This window comes from Enhydra lutris, unplaced genomic scaffold, assembly GCF_002288905.1.
Source record: "Enhydra lutris kenyoni isolate GAN:26980312 unplaced genomic scaffold, ASM228890v2 scaffoldscaffold6, whole genome shotgun sequence".
NCBI lineage: Eukaryota > Metazoa > Chordata > Mammalia > Carnivora > Mustelidae > Enhydra > Enhydra lutris.
In genome coordinates, this window is record NW_019154090.1 from 16,264,412 (window position 1) to 16,283,165 (window position 18,754).

At 45.3% G+C, this 18,754-nt stretch overlaps 1 protein-coding gene across 1 annotated transcript in view; it reads right to left on the minus strand.

The window, feature by feature from the left end:
- Positions 1-4,797: 4,797 nt before the first annotated feature.
- Positions 4,798-18,754, minus strand: part of LOC111141640 (intraflagellar transport 52) — a 38,221-nt gene continuing 24,264 nt past the window's right edge. The window contains exons 10-14 of the mRNA XM_022494362.1: positions 15,590-15,744; positions 10,517-10,604; positions 9,412-9,520; positions 6,982-7,127; positions 4,798-5,087 (exon numbers count right to left, since the gene is read on the minus strand). Of these exons, the coding sequence (XP_022350070.1) occupies positions 5,040-5,087; positions 6,982-7,127; positions 9,412-9,520; positions 10,517-10,604; positions 15,590-15,744 (546 nt within the window). The 3' untranslated portion in view covers positions 4,798-5,039. The remainder of the gene's footprint in view (positions 5,088-6,981; positions 7,128-9,411; positions 9,521-10,516; positions 10,605-15,589; positions 15,745-18,754) is intronic.

Below are 18,754 nucleotides of genomic sequence, written 5' to 3' on the forward strand. Positions count from 1 at the left end.
TTAGTATGATCCTCTGTTGGCAGATGGAGAAACTAAGACACAGCTCCCTCCCTCCCCCTCATCCATACTAAATAACAAAACAGGGATTCAAACCTGGGCCTGGGCTATCTAGTTCTAGAATCTATACTTTTTTTTTTTTTTAAGATTTTATTTATTTGAGAGAGAGAAAGTGTGAGCATGAGCAGGGTAGAGTAGCAGAGAGAGAAAGGCAGACTTTCCACTGAGCGGGGTGCCTATTTTGGGGCTCCATCCCAGGATCTGGAGTCAAGACCTGAGCCAAAGGCAGACACTTTTTTTTTTCTTTTAAGATTTTATTCTTCATTTATTTGTCAGAGAAAGCACAGACAGGGAAAGTAGCAGGCAGAGGGAGAAGCAGGCTCCCCACACAGAGCAAGGAGCCCAAAGCAGGAATTGATTCCAGGACCCTGGGATCATGACCTGAGCCAAAGGCAAACACTTAACTGAGTCACCCAGGCATCCTTAGAGTTTATGCTTTTAATCACTACACTGGTACGTACTTTGTAGGGTAGTTGTAGGATTAATCAGTATGTGTAAACCACTGAGAATAATACCTGGCCCTTAGTAAGTACTATTTTACTTTTAGTTGTCATTGTTATGATGAAGATGATGATGATGATAAAGGAGAGTCGGGAGAAAGACACACAGAGACAAGGGGTCCCTGTCCTAAGAGGAGACTACCCTAAAAAGGAAAAAGACCCCATCCTGTTATTCTAGACTTTACCCAGTGCCCCAGCTTTAAGTCCTACTGGGAAGACATAGAGCTTGTATGTGACAGAAAGGAAGGGAATGGCCTTGGGTGTCCTAACCCAGGCCCAGGGGCCAGCTCAACAGCCAGTGGGATATTTTTTTTTTTTTTTAAGATTTTATTTATTTATTTGAGAGAGAGAAAGCATGAGAGTAGAGAGGTCAGCAGGAGAAGCAGACTCCCTGCCGAGCAGGGAGCCCGATGTGGGACTTGATTCCGGGACTCCAGGATCATGACCTGAGCCGAAGGCAGTTGCTCAACCAACTGAGCCACCCAGGCGCCCCCAGTGGGATATTTAAACAAAGAGCTTGATGCAGTGGTGGCCAGCACCGGCATGACTTGTCTTAGGTCAGTGGAGGCAACTGCCTTCTTGATCCCTGAGGCTATGAAACACCACCCAGGAAGAAGCCCTCAACCCTTTTCCATGTGAACAACTACCTGATAGGTAGATGAGTTGCATGGACAAAAACTTTCCAAAAGCTCATCAGCTAATAGGGTAAATGAGTAAGCAGACAATTAGATATATTAGGGTGAAGATAAACTTCAGGGGCTGTGGGTACCCACCCAAAAGGGTCACTGAAGGGTCTTCAGGCCTTGGTGATTTAGGAATTTGCAAGACAGCCAATGTGTAATAGCACTTCTGGCAGAGGGAATAGCCAGTGCATACCAGGGAGAAGAAATATTAGTAGGTCCTCAGGCGTTGGCCAGAGTTGCAGTCATTTTTGACTCTTCTCTCACATCACTTACCTGATCCATCTGCAAATCATAATGGCTTGATCCCCAAACTTTACCTTAAAATATATCCAGGGGCAAAAGCACATAAAAAGATGCTCAATACCGTGTCATCAGGGAAATGCAAATTAGAACCACCCAGTCATATGGAGCCAAGAAAAAATGAGTGCATATGTCCACACAGATTTTTACATAGCTTTATTTGTAATAGCCCCAAACTGGAAACAACCTAAATGTCCATCAAGATGATTGGATAAACAAATAATAGATATAAAATAAATATATCCACACTGTGGGATATTACCAAACAATAAAAAAGAATTATTGATACAATACGAATCTCAAAATAATTTTGCTGAAAGAAGCCATAGTGAATACTATATGATATCATTTACATACAACTGTAGAAATTGCATAATAGAACCAATTAAAAGTGAAAATGTTTGCAGAGAAGAGATTACCAAGGTACACAAGAATTTGGGGGGAGTAACTGATATGTTCTATTTATAAGACTCTAGGGGTCCCTCTTCTATCACTAGGAGACGTATGGGGTCACTGATCACAAAACAGGGGAATCAACTCTGCCTGGGTTTATCCTGATCACGCCAGTCCCTGCTGTGTCCTCATTTATGCAACTGCATAGGATGAGAATTTGGTCTCTCTTAGAAACCACCTAATCCAAATTTCTTTAGTTCCCGTAATGGGGAGGAGACTCTTGAGACGAGTGCCAGGGCCCTGAGCTGCTTTATACACACACCATGCCCTGCCCACACCCCTGACCTCTACTCTGGGCTTCCTGGGCATCAGGAAACTTAGCTTTCTTTTGCAATGTGGCCACTTGTCCTGGAACCAAGCAGGGAAGGAGGACTCGCAGGTTAGGGAGTTCCCGCACAAAGTTAGGGATGGAACCGCCTAGGGACGCCGAAGCCTTATCCAGCGGACGTGGAAACCACCTCCAGAGCCTAGCCAGGCCCTGCGGCTACAGACGGCACACGGCGGCATCACCACCCTCTTCTGTGAAAATGGAAGGAAAATCAGGCTTTGGAGTCCACCTGGCAGTCTGTCGCCGCCGCTGTGATCCGGAGCGAGTGACGCGACCGGTTTCCAGGAGCCCCCCTCGTAAACGGGGTCGCACCAAGGTCCGGGACCCTGACTGCCGGGGCGCGCGCTTTGTTTCGGGCGCGGCGCGGAGCATCGCGGGAGTCTCACGGCCTGACGTCACCAGGGGGCGCCTGCGCTCGGGGTCAGCTTGTAGACTGACTGGCTGCTGGGCTGTGGCGCTCAACTTCTCCCCGAGCAGATTCCTCGCGCGCGGTCCCGTTAGCGCCGCGCTTTCGGAGTTGTAGTTGCTGGAAGGCTTCGCCAGACGCCTGCCTTTTCGGGTCGTGCGGAGAACGGGTGAAAGAAAGGATCAGGGGCTGAGAGGGAGCGGGACAGATAGGCGGTCGCCCTCCGACATCATGGCCGCCATGGAAGGAGGCGTCCAGCAATCGCCACGGCCCAGAGGCGTGTTGACTTGCTCTGCTTCCACCCGGCCCTGGCTCCCCGAGTTGTTCGGCAGCGCTGGACAGGCTCCTGACGCTGCAAGTTTCCTTCGTGCTACTTGTAACCGTTTGCGACTCTACGAAGTTAATTTCTCTCCCTCATTAGATTGTGACCTGAGCTAGGATAAAACGGTGGTGGGTTTAGCGGTAAAATGTGATACAAGCAAGATACAGTATTCTTTTCAAAGTAAATATTTCTTCTTGTCTCTTGAAGTCAGCGGAAGAAATTGATAACATTGGTTGCAGAAAGGGGAAATGAATGGCTGAAGAGTGTGAAATTCTTTTCAATATCCGTCAGTTCCGCGCATAGGTATTACTTAATTTTAAAAATTTCATTAGGGCATACGTAGCGCTCTAGAACCTTTTAGGGAATGGAGTTTGAATAAAACCCCTCATATTTGGCTTTATAAACAAGAAGTAATCTAGCAAAAGCCACACCGTAGATCTGTGAGTCATAAGAACCACAGATTTTCCTTCTTGGTCTTGGGGAGAGAGACTTTTGTTCCCAACACTTTCATCTCCCCATTCTCATTATACCTCCTCTTCGTTTTGACACTCAAGTTTCTTTGATTAGAGACTATTTGAGTTCAACAAATAAAATCTCCAAGTTATTTTTATGCTGTTACCTGCTAGGACTGATATCATCACACTGTGTGTGTGTGTGAACTTGAAACACTTGTACAAGTCAGTTAACTTTTCACGTTTGAATTTAAGAACACCCCTGCTCACTACCTTAACCAGTCAGTTTAACTTAATTTCACTAATAGAGGACCAATCTGAAATACACAGCATCAGCTATGAGATATTCTTGCCAAAAATGTGTAATTCAAAGCTAGTCAAGCCTTTAAACCTAACTTCCAATTTGCAGAAAAGGAGATAATGGAATACTAGACACCATGAGGAAACCATCAGAAAAATCAAGAATGTGGGACACCTAATTTAAAAAAAATTTGGGGGGGGGGGCGCCTGGGTGGCTCAGTGGGTTAAAGTCTCTGCCTTCGGCTCAGGTCATGATCCCAGGGTCCTGGGATAGAGCCCCACATCGGGCTCTCTACTCAGCAGGGAGCCTGCTCCACAGCCTGCCTCTGCCTACTCGTGATCTCTGTCTGTCAAATAAATAAATAAAATCTTCAAAAAAAAAAATTTTTTTTTTTTAAGGGCACCTTTCCTACAACAGCAACAGTCCACATCCCCATTACCTCCTCTTGGGCCTACATCACACTCTCCCTAAATGGCCTTCCTTCCACAGTTCCCGTCTTTATAGAACTCACTAGCTAAGCTGTTCCCATTGCATCACATCCCTTACAAACTGGCAGTAGTTCTGCAATCTTCTGTCCGGCTTTCAGGGTTCCCTAAAGCTGGTTCCCAGTATAACGAGTACACTGCATTACCACATCAGCTGCGCCATTCAAGCAGGTACAGTCTCCCATTGTCCTTGGGACAGATGATCATATTATAACCCAAATGATTACAGAATTCAGTGCTTCAGGAGTTCAGAGGAGGGTGACAAAGTGGCCTCCAAATGGTTGTGTCCTGTGGACGGCTGGAGATGAAGGGGTGCGTGATCCATGTAAAGAAGGTATCGATCTACTATTTTATCTTTTTCATTAGGCACATGGGGCAAACAGACCTTGTGGGTTAAGTTTGTTTTTATCCTTCTGAGATAGTCCAAAAGCTGAACAATATTCATAAGCTTGACATTTATGACTCTGATAAAGGAGACTCAAATTTCAGAACTAGAGGCCAAAGAAAAGACTTCAATGAAAGACTGTTTCAAAAATTATAAAAGATTCAGTCAGATTTAATTTTAAAAATGGAATGTATCTTACGTAACAATCTTATTAGAAATGTTATACCCATCCGGGCACCACAGGAGATGGAGACCTACAACTCACTGGGTAAAGAGTGTATAGACAATTTTGATAAAGAGTTGAAGAATTCAAAAATAGTTTACAAAGAAAATCAGGAGGCAGAAGATGCTTCAAGAGGCATGATCCTCAGAAATTGTTCTGGAATGCTGGTTCACTTGTATCAATGTCATGTTCCTGGATGAGGGAGTAAGACATAGAATTTTAGTATTTCAGTATGAAATGGGAACTCTGGTGTTTCCCACTTTAAGATTCTGAATCATTAATTGGGACACATAGGTAATCTCTGACTTGAAAGCTGAATCCAGCTGAAGGATCAGGTTTTCACTATCAAGACAGGGCTTCTGACTACTGCCCACCATCCACAATAAGTGGGGAGCAAATAGAGTTGAAGGCACCAATGCAAAGACCACACCAGACTTCTTACCCTGGTCTTGCGGGCCTGTCTCTGCCCTGCCAGCAACACGAGTACTTTCGAGAACCGACCTCAGCCCCAACCCACATTTCAGTGCTCCAGCAGTTATATCAAATCCCTTCTGGGTTCCCTTCACGGCATTATTCTCAGAGCACTGTAACTGCCCATATAGTATTCCTGTCTCCCCCACAGCTCATGGCTCGGAAAGAGAGCAAAGGCCACATTCTTCTTGTTCACTACAACAGCCCCAACATCTACCATGAGTATCAGCAGAGCCAGCTCCTGCCAGCAGAGGATCTAATCTTTCCAATCAGCATCTAAAATCCTAACCATTTACATATGTATGTAGAATGAATGGCATATATATATATATATATATATATATATATATATATACACACATATATATAGGACTTTTCTTCTTTATACTGTTTTATAGCCCTTCCCCCCTGCAACTCCATTTACTATATCCTGAATGTCTTCCAAGTACTTAAACATTCTAAACTTTTTTTTTCTTCTAAACATTTTTAATCTTATGAATGTATCCTAGGTACTTAACCAGTTCCCTACTGATGAAGATTCTTCTTCTATTAAAACAATGCTATATTGAGCATCCTGGTTGGTAAATCTGTACACATTCAGGATTATATTACTATGGCAATATATGGCATATATATGGCATATATAATACTATGGCAATATAAAATAAAAAATATAAATTCTGAGGATTAGAATTATTGTGTCAAAGGTATATTTTGGGGGCTTCTGAAGAATATTATAAAACAGATCTCAAGAAAAGTGGGAAAAATTTATTCTCCCATCAGTAGTATATAAATGCCCACTTACCAGCAGTGGTTGAACATTTAATTTTAGAAATCTCATCAAGGGATAGACAAAATGAAGACCAGGCATAATTTTAAAGTTCTTTGTCCTCAGTCCAGAGAAAGATGATTTCTGACATAAGGTGCTAACCTCATGGCTGGCTTCTCTAGCCTTTGTTCCGGTCTCTCTAACCACACTGGCATCACTGCTATTCCTCCAACATGCCAAGCAAAGCCCAGGCTCAGGGACTTTGCATAGGTCTTCCCTCTGTCTGGGACACTTGTCTCCCAGCTACCTGCATGGTGAAATCCCTCAACACCTTCACGTCTTTGCTCCAATGTCACCTTTGTAGTGAGATCTACCCTAAACACCCTCCCTATTTAATACTGCCACATCAGCACACTTGATCCTTGCTCTACCTTTTTTTTTTTTTTATAAACATATATTTTTATCCCCAGGGGTACAGGTCTGTGAATCACCAGGTTTACACACTTCACAGCCCCCCCCCTTCGCACCTACCCTCCCCAATGTCCTCCACACCTCACCTCACTCCCAACCCCCCTCCCCCCATCAACCCTCAGTTTGTTTTGTGAGATTGCTGCTCTACCTTTTTTACACCATCATCTTGTAGCATACTATGTTTAGTCTACTGTCTAGCTCCTCCAACTAGAACAGAAGTTCCCTAAGTGCAGGGATCGTTGTCTGTTTTGTTTACCTAGTAGATACTTAATAAATCCTTGCAGAATGAATGAATGGCATAAAACGAGAAGACCAGTTTAGGGAAGGGACCCGCACTCGAAAGGCTCCCACTTCAGTGGGCTTTCTAGGCTCTACCTGGTTCAATTTCTTGAACTCCACCACTTGGAAGAAGATGTGCTCAAGGATGTGTTTGGCATCTTGTTGGTCCTTTGGTAGTTTACTGGTTACTCCAAGAATGTCACCACACTTTCTGACATAGAATTCCAGGTCTTCTTCAGTACCTAGGCATAGTTGGGGCAGTTAGATGAACCCTCATGTCCTGTCCTTCCCCAATACAGACTTACTGTGGTTTAGGCATCCCCCTATACCTCTCAGGTTCCTATACCAGGTTCCTATACCTCTCCAGATCACTCACCTCTTCCTAAGGTAATGTGACCACAGGACTTAAACAATAACAAACTGAAGAGATCTCTGATGTGCTGCTTTTATAAATTAGGACAAAAAGTGTGATACTTGTAATTAGAATAAAGCTGGACTGGTTCTGGCTTTCCTACTCCCAAAGCCAGCATTCCTACATTACAAAGAACAGGAAGAACTAGTAGGAAATCAAATTACCATTCTCTGAATGCAGCAAGGACCATTATGAGAAAGGCATATAGATATTTTAAATAGCATTTATTATAGCTATATTATAGAAAAGGAAATTAAGAAGAAAAAAATCACTCGTAATTCCACCCATAACATACCTCTCTGTGCAGCTATCCCCAGCAGCCTGATACTAAGAATGGATAGCCATTACAGCCCTTCTTACACTGCAGTGTAATTCCTTTCTTTGTTTCCCCTTCTGATATGCATTTTTTTAAAGTTATGACATAAATGTAAGTTTTTATTAAAATATTCAAACCAGGGGCGCCTGGATGGCTCAGTGGGTTAAAGCCTCTGCCTTTGGCTCAGGTCATAATCCCAGGGTTCTGGGATGGAGCCCCGCATCAAGTTCTCTGCTCGGCAGGGAGCCTGCTTCTCTCCCTGCCTGCCTCTCTGCCTACTTGTGATCTCTGTCTGTCAAATAAATAAATAAAATCTTTAAAAAAATAAAATAAAATAAAATAAAATATTCAAACCAAACAGCTGCAAAATCCTCTTGCTCTAACTCTATCCCCACCAATACCACCTAAGGTAATTACTCCCATGTGAACCTACATATTTACATATGTGTAAACAATTGGGATCAAACAATAATAATTTCTAAGTTACTCTCATCATTTGACAAGGTATCACAGACCTCTCATGTCAAAGCTTATGCTCTATATCTTTTAACAGATGTATGCAGAATATTCCACTGTATTTCAGTGGGCCTACTGATGGGCCATTAGACCATTGATGGGCCATTAGACTATTGCCGATTTTTTGAATGCTACAATTAGTATCTCTATAGCTATATTTTTTGTTTCACATTTCTACAAGGATTTCTATAGGATAAACTGCTAGGAACAGAAATGCTGAATCAAAGCATCTGACCCTTCACAGGTCTCTCATTCCTTCTGGACCAATCACCATGTCTTACTAATTTCTGATTGCTCAGCACCTACCACAATGCCTGACACGGAAGAGAGATGCAGTGAAGGTGCTTTACATTGAAGTATTTTCATTTTTGCATACTCCTTCCTGGTCTTCAGGCACACATAGATGTTGTTGACACAGTTAGGATCCTATTGAACAGTAAAGTTTCTATCTTGTCTTTCTTCATTTAGGGTTCTCACTTAAGATCTATCAGTGTCACTCCCTGAACTTTGGAAACCTTTTTTATAAGGACATGTTGTCCCATCAAATGAATGTGACACAATTCACTACCATTCCTCTGCTATTGAACACCAAGTTCAATTGTTTAAATAATTTTTATTCCCAATCTTATAAATAAATAACAGCAGTCTTCTCTATACCTTCACTTATCACCTTCTATTAGATTCCTAGAAGTGGGATAACTGCCTCAAAATGGATGGTCAATTTTATACCTCTGAGCACGTGAGTGCAGGCCCATTTGCTCTGCTGGAAACAGGGCATCTCAGGAGGAGAAGTGGGCCCAGAGTCAGAAGAACCACTCACCATGCAGCCGTGTGGCCTGGGGCCTCACGTCCTCATCCCCGTGTCAAGGCGAGCACACACAACTCCCTCCAGGATCCCTTCCAGTTTGAAGTCTCTGTACTTCTTTTGGCCCTGACTGAGGTTTCTTATTTAACTGCTCCTATGACCAGTGACCTAGATTTGCTAAGTGACAGCCAGGGTCAGAATCCATCCTCTGGTTACTCAACAGGTCCTAAGAACTAAGGACCTACAGGGATTAAAGCTGAGACCTTGGCTTCTGCTTTGCACCATGCTCTAACTCACTGAACTAACTGGCCCAAGAGAAACAATCAGTTACGTGAAACAAATGGAAACTCATTTTATGCTGCCTTTCGTATTTTGTTCTCCCTGAACAAAATCTAGCTTTCTCTCATGGCAAATCTCAGAAGTTCTCAATTAAGTAAAACTTATAAAAGAAAACAAACAAAATTCGGCCAAACTTACACTTATTTGTAATCTGAGCAAGGCGGGCCTTCTCAGAAGAGAACGTCTCATCTAAGTCAAATAGCTCCAGCGGAGGAGGTGGTAGTTCCCTGAAACTGGGAGGGAAAACCTAAAAGGAATAAGGTCTTTCGTGAAAGAACATATGCAAAGCCATACCTGGCAGTGATAAGATGGAAGGGAAATGAGAGGCCAACCCAGCTCTTCTCTGGGATGAACCACCCCAATGCCCATCATCTCCTCCTGCCCTAACCCATCAGACCACATCAAGTGAGGCGACTAGCCCAATGTACACAACGAAGCAGAGCCAGCACTAAACCAAACACAGCTAAACCAATCGAACTGACATACTAGTGCTCATTAACTAGTGCAAGGATGAAAGCTTGGGGCTATTTCTGTTGAACATTTGACTGTACAACATGTTTCTCATTTAACCATGAGGTCATTAGGGACAGAAACTGGGGAAGCAGATGTAGATTCATGTAGAAAGTGCTAAACCTGGAGCCAGAATTCGCAGGTATGAGCCTGAGGCATGCTGAGAAATGTTTCATTATCAGCTTTCAAGACAACAGAACGTAGGCCTGCTCTGTGCTTTGTCATTTTCTACGATGTAAATTCTCTCACCATGGCCAATTTGAAGCTACCAAAATGCAGCCGAGTGGCTCACAACGTTCCAGAATGTGGTGGGACAGGACGATTTTAAAGGTGGGGTGAGTTTCTGCTGGACAGGAATGTTGAAAGTAACCTGTGCACACGCGCCGCACCTCCCCAGGGGGCGTGAATCTCTGCCATGAGCCTGAGTACTTGCTGCCTGGAAAGCTGCAGCGCAAAGCATTTCCTCCTTTTCACCCAGGAGTCCTCCTCTCATATATGCCCTCCAACGACACAAGATGGGAAACGCTTAACAGCCACAGAAGTCCACACCCTTGATTTCTCAGTTGGGAGCTACAGCCAAGGGACTTCGTGAGAACTGCCACACACATACGGTATACGTATGTACACGCTTGGCAGAAGGACCCACACGATGGCCCAGTTGGCAAGGTAAGGGCAAAGAGTGGGACTCTAGAGCGGGGCTCTGTGGCAGGATCCCCCAAGCACACCTACTCACCGCTGGCTGAAGGGCTGGCAGTGGTGTCTCAAACTGAGGCTGGATGAGCTGGAGAGGTTCATGTTTCACATTTAGCTGTTCATGGGCCCTGTGGGAATAAAAAGACAAAAGTAGGGATCAACATGAGACATCGTGCAAAACGCATCTAACCGACCACACTGTGCCCTTCTCCATCAAATCAGGGGGCTCAATGCTTTTGTAGAAAAACACACAGAATGCATTGTTTATAGGTAATGTAAGGATCCTTTCGTGAATCTTCTCTACTGTATCTTATGGTATTAACTATGTCAAGAACTGAAAGGGAAAGTTGTTTCAAGTTTCGTATCAGGCTTCACTTAAACGGGGTTTTTTATCTTTACCCAGTGGACAGTGTCAGTCTTGTAATTCACTCTGTTTCCTTGTTTTTACAACCAAGAGACGAGAGTCAAATCTAAAGTCTGCTTCTGGCAATTGAACAGATCTGTACAGCATACACATCTTTCTTTTTAATCAATTTATTTATTTTTCGTCATCTTGACACCCAGCATGGGGATGAAACTCACAACCCTGAGATCAAGAGTCTGATGCTCTTCCGACTGAGCCAGCCAGGCGCCCCTATAGTGCTCCTGGCGCCCCTGAGTGCTCATTCACTCAGCAAGTATTTACTGGACATGGACCACGCACCGGACAGTTTTGTAACCAGGAGAACAGCAACGGTGAGAACAAGAGACCAAGGCAGCCCTCGTGAACTTACATGCTACATGAGGAGAGGCACACAATAAACACAACCCAAGGTGCCAGGTATTAATAGGTATTGAGAAGAAAAACCAGGAGAAAGGGTTAGAGGCAGGGAGGAGGCATGGGGTACAGCCTGTCAGAGAAGCCCTGAGTGAAGGGAAGGAGGAAGTCATACACTTACTTTCACAAGTATCCCAGGCAGAGGCAAGAGGGAGAGCAGGAATAAGGGTGTGAGGGGTTTTCACAGGACGGCAGGGCAGCCAGCACGGCCACAGCAGGGGCAGAGTGCTAGTGAGGAGTTCAGAGTCAAGTACTGACCTTACCCCTGCGTAAGGTCTTTCTTTTTGATTATGGTTTCCGCTCTGCCTCCATTCTCTCAAACGTTCCTCTATCTTTTTATACTGTACCTAATTTTGTAAGCTGGCTGAACTCCTCTGGGAATGAGGCAAATTAAAATATACTCACCTAATTTAAACTATACACACATTTGTGACCTTTTTTAAAAAAATTATTTATTTATTTATTTGACAGAGAAAGATCACAAGGAGTCAGAGAGAGGGTGGGGGAAGCAGGCTCCCCGCTGAGCAGGGAGCCCGATGTGGGGCTCGATCCCAGGACCCTAGGATCATGACCTGAGCTGAAGGCAGAGGCTTTAACCCACTGAGCCACCCAGGTGCCCCCATTTGTGACCTTTTAAAATTAAACTGAACAAGCAAATGCCAAAGGGTGTGGACAAAGTTTATGCCTGCCTCTACAGATGGGTGACTTTAGTAAGGAAAGAGGTCTGTGACTGCAGAAAGGCACTGAGCTGAGCTTATTACCATGACCTCCCCCACTATTCCCAGGTGCCTGGGGAGAAGCTTTCCTGGCAATGCAGCAGATCCCTCTGGAGCGAACAGAAACAACTTCCACTGAGTACCTGTTGCACGCCACACATTGTGCCAGATCCCGTGCCAGGCACTTTAACTCATTTCACTTACTGCTCAAAACAACCCTGGACAGTGGGTATAATCCTCTATAGAAGAGGAAGCAGATGTATCAAGATGAAATAGCTTTCCAAGGTCACATGGTTAAGAAGGGACAAGGGCAAGATTAGAACTCACAGCTGGCCAATCCCTGCCAACCAGAGGCCCCAGGACTCAGTCTAAACTGAAGGCAGAATGTCGTTAATGGCAGCATTTAAGCTAAAGGTCCCAGCACTGGCACAAAAAGAATCCCGCTGCCAAACCCTGGCCTCTGTCATCCCAGCCATGATTTTCCGCTTTCCATCCCCTGATGGAGCCAGCTATATGGAAGCCCTGTGTGAATAACAGAACAAATCCCATTGCCTCGACCTTTTCTTGCTCAGCTCACCACCTCCCCAAATCTTCCTTTGCCTATTAGCCAACAGCGAGCACATACCTGATGGGAAACTCATCTTAAGACCAAGAAAACCTAATTCAGAAAGCTATTTCCAGAACATTCTGGCCTGACCTCTGGCACTGTGTTTTTATCACTCTGCTCTTAGTCCCCAACCCATCAGCCCAGGAACTCAGAAGGCAGGGACTCTCCACACACTCTGTCTCTACCTCACCCCCACAGGCATCAATAAATACCGGATGGACAAATGAAGTCACTTCAGAGCAACATTCTACAGACAATATAAATATTTATTTTTTTTTTAAAGATTTTATTTATTTATTTGACAGAGAGAGATCACAAGTAGACAGAGAGGCAGGCAGAGAGAGAGAGAGGAAGAGAGAGAGAGAGAGAGAGGGAAGCAGGCTCCCTGCCGAGCAGAGAGCCCGATGCGGGACGCGATCCCAGGACCCCGAGATCATGACCTGAGCCGAAGGCAGCGGCTTAACACACTGAGCCACCCAGGCGCCCCAATATAAATATTTAAAGACTAATCGAATTTTTACTCAGAAAATTTTACTGCATTGGGACGCCTGTGTGGCTCAGTCCTTAAGCATCTGCCCTTGGCTCAGGTCAAGATCCCTGGGTCCTGGCAGGAAGCTTGCCCCTTGCCCACTCCCCCTGCTTGTGTTCCCACTCTCACTGTGTCTCTCTTTGACAAATAAATAAAATCTTAAAAAAGAAGAAGAAGAAGAAGACACTGTGTTCAAAAGACATTACTAGCAACTACAAATACTTAGGAGCACCATATAGAAACCAGCCTGTAACTACTGTCCTTTGCTACGGTATGAACGATAAATATAATTCCACGAGCTCCAAAATATCTATTCTACTTGACTCTGCTAACTCTAAATTAACAGACAGCTCCAATGCGTCCCGCATTCAGCGCTGAAGCGGTCACAAAGGCCTGATCTAAGCCACATCAGAAGAGAAGCAGACACTAAAGGCAGAAGCTAGGTGGACTATAACTGGCTGGTGGGGCAGCAGAGGTGCCTTTTGTTATTCTGAGAAAAGTGCAAACTGCAGAGGAGGCGCAGGCCCATCTCCAGACCACCCCGCTTCCCTGTCCTTTTGCCTCACTTGGCTTCCAGGGACTCTGCTGCCTCTCCCCTGCCCCTCCAGCTACTTTTCCCCAGCTTGTTAAAGGCCCTCCTCTTTGGCCTCAAATGCCAGGGCAGCTGCAAAGCCCTGTCTCTAGCCCAATCCCCCACTCCAGTGCTGTCCCTGAAGGTCCCAGCCCCTCCCCCCACTCCTCTAATCACTTTATCATCTACACTGGTGGTTCATCATCTACACTGGTGGTTCAGCCTACACTCCTCACAGGGCAACCTCTCAGCCACGTCAGATGGAGGCAGAGCAGAACCCATTTCTCTCTCCTCTCTCCACATCCTGAGCACCAGTCAGCAGCACCGCCAGGTGCCCAGACCCCCAAGGGAGAAACCCCTGTTCCTGATCTCGCCATCACAGCCTTCCATGCATGGCCCCTGGCTCCTGATTCTTTCTTACCAAACACCTCTTGAAACCACAGTGACTGCTCCCACCAGTCCCGCCTCTCAAACCTCCCATCTGTTGTTAACAGTCTCCCTAGTTGGTTTCTTCACTTCTACTTTTCCTGTTTTCCGATCAATTGTACAAACTGCTGCAAGGCATCGTTTTGTCTGGTTTCAGGAAACACAGATTCAATCATGACCCTCTTCTAAAGGTCTTTACTAGCAACCCATTCACAAATCTGGCCTCTGCCCTGAGCCCAGGCTGTTTGCCTTGGCTTCTTATTTCGGTAATGCTCAGGCTGGGCTCCTCAAGTTCTGGCTGGAGAACACAGAACAGACTGTTGCAGGGGACTTCAGAGGACCAAGTTTTCAACTATTCAGCTGGCCTTGTTCAAAGTCAAGGGTACATGCAGTTCAAAGGGCAATCAGGAATAAACTTCCTTACCTGAACACACGCACATGTGTGAACATGTGGGCTTTGCCCAAAAAAGCTACATCATTGCCCAACTGCCTCTGAACATCCCCGCCAGCTCCTGAAGCCTCTTCACCCCGACAGTGGAGCGCCTAGCATCACGACAAGCAGACACAAAGCCCCCCCCAAAATGTCTGTCGAAATAATCAATGCCTAGCTAAAAGGGCCCCTCATTCGTAAAGCCTTCCCTGCTCACCCCAGTCAGAGTCAAAATCTCTCTCTTCATTATGCCCATGGCCTCTAGGTTAATATTCCACATTTGGCATTAATACAATAACCTCGCCTCACAGCCTCTGTCCGTCTCCTCCGTAAAACCATTAACTTTGGACACAGGGCCTGGCACAGGAGGAGCTCAGTCAGTATTTGTGGAACTTGAGCATAAAAGCCGCAGTAGGAAGTCAGACACTCAGCCTTTGGTTTATTCAGGTGTAGACCCCATGTCAGGCCAAAGAAGCTGAAGAATGGGGGCCTCAGTCCATGTCCCTGTCCCTGTTATTAGGAATGGACAATGATGAGCAGGCAATCAAACAGGGGAAAGCCCAGGTCTGCAACGCATTCAGGCTCCCACCTTGGGAGACTACCTCTCTCTAAACTGGTTTCTTCAGCTGGAAAACCAGCTGATTCAGAGGAAAATGAAGGATGACGTGAGGTACCAGTGTGGGGTGCCTGCAGGGTGCCTCGCCTACCCAACCCAGTTTACTGAGGGGCATGGGACTCTCCATGCTGAAACCCAGGCAAACCAGAACACGTTGGTCACGCTAAATGCCTGATAGAGAGCCTGGAACACAACAGGTGACTGACGACTGCTGGCAGTTTCCTCTCCATCGGCCCCCACCCCAATTTTCCCAGCTGTCTTTGTTGGCCTCATCAAAGATCTGAGAACATGCTGTGCATACCACATAGGCCGTGACCCTAACTCCTGTCCCTAGGCTCATGTTTTCAAACCAAACACTAAGAATGGAGCGCAGGGCAGCTCCGAGAGCTACAGGTACTGACTTGATGACCTTGGGGAGGGAGGTGGTATCCAGCTGGTAAATGGACAGGTCAAAGAGGGTAGTAAAGTCTCTTGGGTTCTCATCGCCCTCCTGGAGACACACTCGAAGCCGCTCTGACAGGGTCGCTGTGTCGGGCAGCATCATGTAGTCGGAAATCTGAAAGCCACAAGAGGGTTCACACAGCACGGTGGGAGTTAGAATTTTATCTTTCTAAATCTGCAGTATTTCTACTCTCTTATCAAGAGATTTCACCGTTCCTGGTCCCTAACACCTAAACCTTAAGTAAGCCACTTCATGTGGAAAGAGGAACAAAAGTCACTTGGCTAAACCCCAATGCTGACTAAATCCCACTCTGTAATTCCTCATGTGTTAAGAACACAGCTGGAGAAACAAGCATGCTGACTGGTCTCCTTTTAATTTCGTGATCACTGATCTTGAGTGGTCAGCAATTAGCTGTATTTCTTTAGTTCATTCACTTCCCACTGTCCTAAGCAATACCTTCCTTTGGTCACTTCAGCTATCTCAAACAATTTTCCCTTTCTTAATTTTGGTTGTTGATCTTATTTTCTATTTCAGTGAGAAAACAGAAGCAATCATAAAAGACAGTCCATGAGCTCCCACTAGAGCTGCTGTCTTCCCACCAGCATCTAGGCCATACACTCGCCTTCCTTCTGCTGTTATACGTGTGAACCGCGTGTGACCCCAGCACAGATGACCCTTGCACTCGGACACTGGATCCCAGTCCTTCTTATCTAGCCAAGGACATGCTTCCAGCACTGCTGAAAGCCCTTATGATGACACATGCTGTGTGCTGGTAACAGTCTAAGACCAGGGAAACCTAAACATCCACCAATAGGAGACTGGTTAATATACTACAGGACAAACAAGGGAAAATACAGTCCTTAAAAAAAACAAAACAAAAATCAAAAGAAAGCTCTTTATGTATAAATAAGGAAACATCTCTTAAGACATATTGTTAATTTTAAAAACTAGGTGGTGGGGAATACAGTGTATATAGTACCATTTGTGTAAAACAAGGAAGAAGGAGATACATGCATACACTTATTTACTTATATATGCATAAAATATCTCTGGAAGAACATATTAGAAACCGCTAAGACTACTGTCACTGGGGAGAGGAACAAAGCGGTTGGGCAAAGACAGGAGGGAAACTGTTCATTGTGTATGCTTTTGAACTCCAAACTGTGAATCCAATACTTACTCAAAAAGTGTATTTAACTTTAAAAAAAATGCATGCTGGCAGGGCGCCTGGGTGGCTCAGGGGGTTAAAGCCTCTGCCTTTGGCTCAGGTCATGATCCCAGGGTTCTGGGATCGAGCCCCACATCGGGCTCTCTGCTCAGCGGGGAGCCTGCTTCCCTCTCTCTCTCTGCCTGCCTCTCTGCCTACTTGTGATCTCTCTCTCTCTGTCAAATAAATAAATAAAATCTTTAAAAAAAAATTCATGCTGGCCATAAAAAGTTTATTTGTAACCGCCCTCTGAGGGCCCCTGCAACAATTGTACTCCAAGGCCAGCCTGGGAGGGGACATACCTGGGCATTACAGAAATAAGCCTGACAAATAGGCTCACTTTTTTCTATATCCCGAGTCAAAAAACTCCCCTAATCTTCAAACTTTTTTTTTTTTTAGATAAAAAACAGGAGGAATATAAATACATAACTGCTTTTCCCTACAATATTTGTCTGTGTTAGAGGCTTCACCCCGCTAACAGGATGGGGATTGAAGGTGAGAACAATTAACAGAGGCGCTGACCAGGTCAGGACATGCACCCACACAGAGCAGGAAGATGGGTAAGGGCCCAGCTGTCCCAAAGGTCCTGAGGCTGGTTCGAATCTCAGCACAGAGACCTGCTACACAATCCTGCCTCAGGAAACCATCAAGGCCTTCGATGTCCAGACAGAAACGTAAGAGGACTCCCAAGATCACTGGTCTTCATGATTTCCTGGCAGATTTGGAGGTCAAAACTTGTCATGGAAATCCTCTCAGCTCTTTATTGAGCTACCATTTTATTAAGTATCATTTGAATCTGAACTGTTGTTTGGGTTTGAAACCCATTCCAACGTAAGATTTGATCTGAAATCCTAGGAAGTTTGGAGTTTCAGAATTTCTTACTTCACAGTGCTACTGGGTCCAGCATTTTCCTTTCCAAAGCCTTACAACACAAAGGACATTTGCACCAAGTCTCCTGTGCAGGAGATACATGAAACCACATGACTTTAGAGAAAGGCCGCGGCGACACCATCTTCCTCTGGCACCCTACTGACACTCACCTCCGAACCAGTCCGGTGTCACAGGCAGTGCACAGTGAACAAGAGAGCGGTAGAAAAGGCACGGGCTCTAGAATCAGCCTGACATAGATATTAGTAGTGGCAAGGGAGCTACATACTTACTTCCACTTCCTCAGCTAGAAAACAGGAATGACAGACACTGAGTAAGAAAGAGCAAGGCAGCCGCACAGACCAGGAGCAGATGTGGCATCTCTTAGTGCTGCTTCCCCAGCCCCCCACACTGACTAGAATCAGCAGCTGACCAAGTCGCCATCCCCTCAAGAGTCGGGTCCTGTGAGATCTGAAAAGTGAATTCCTGACTGTCCTCCAGTTCTTTTATTTGGGAGGCTTACATCACTTTTCAGGAGAAATTTAAGCAAAATATCCATATATTTCAAGTTTCCAATATGAGAGAATATTTTAGACACGAGGCTCTCCTGTTTCCTAATCCAAGTCAGTCCATGGGAGACCACGTCCTCTGCTAAGGGAGGAAGCAGGCAGTAGGCCACCAGTTTCGAACATCTCGCTCACTCCCTGCTACCCACCCACAGCCAGGAAATCATTTTCCTGACACTTCAGAGTTTAAGAAACAGAGAAGCAGGGTGCCTGGGTGGGGACTCAGTCAGTTGAGTGTCTCTCGATTTTGGCTTGGGTTGTGGTCTTGAGACTCTCATGGGGCTCTGCCCTCAGCAGGGAGTCTGCTTGGGACTCTCTCTCCCCCTCTGCCCCCTCCTGCCTGTGGACTCTCTCTCTCTAAAATGAATGAATAAATCTTTAAAAGGAACAAAAGGAGGGAGGGAGGGAAGGAGGGAAGGAGGGAGGGAAGGAGAAAGAAAGAAAGAAAGAAAGAAAGAAAGAAAGAAAGAAAGAAAGAAAGAAA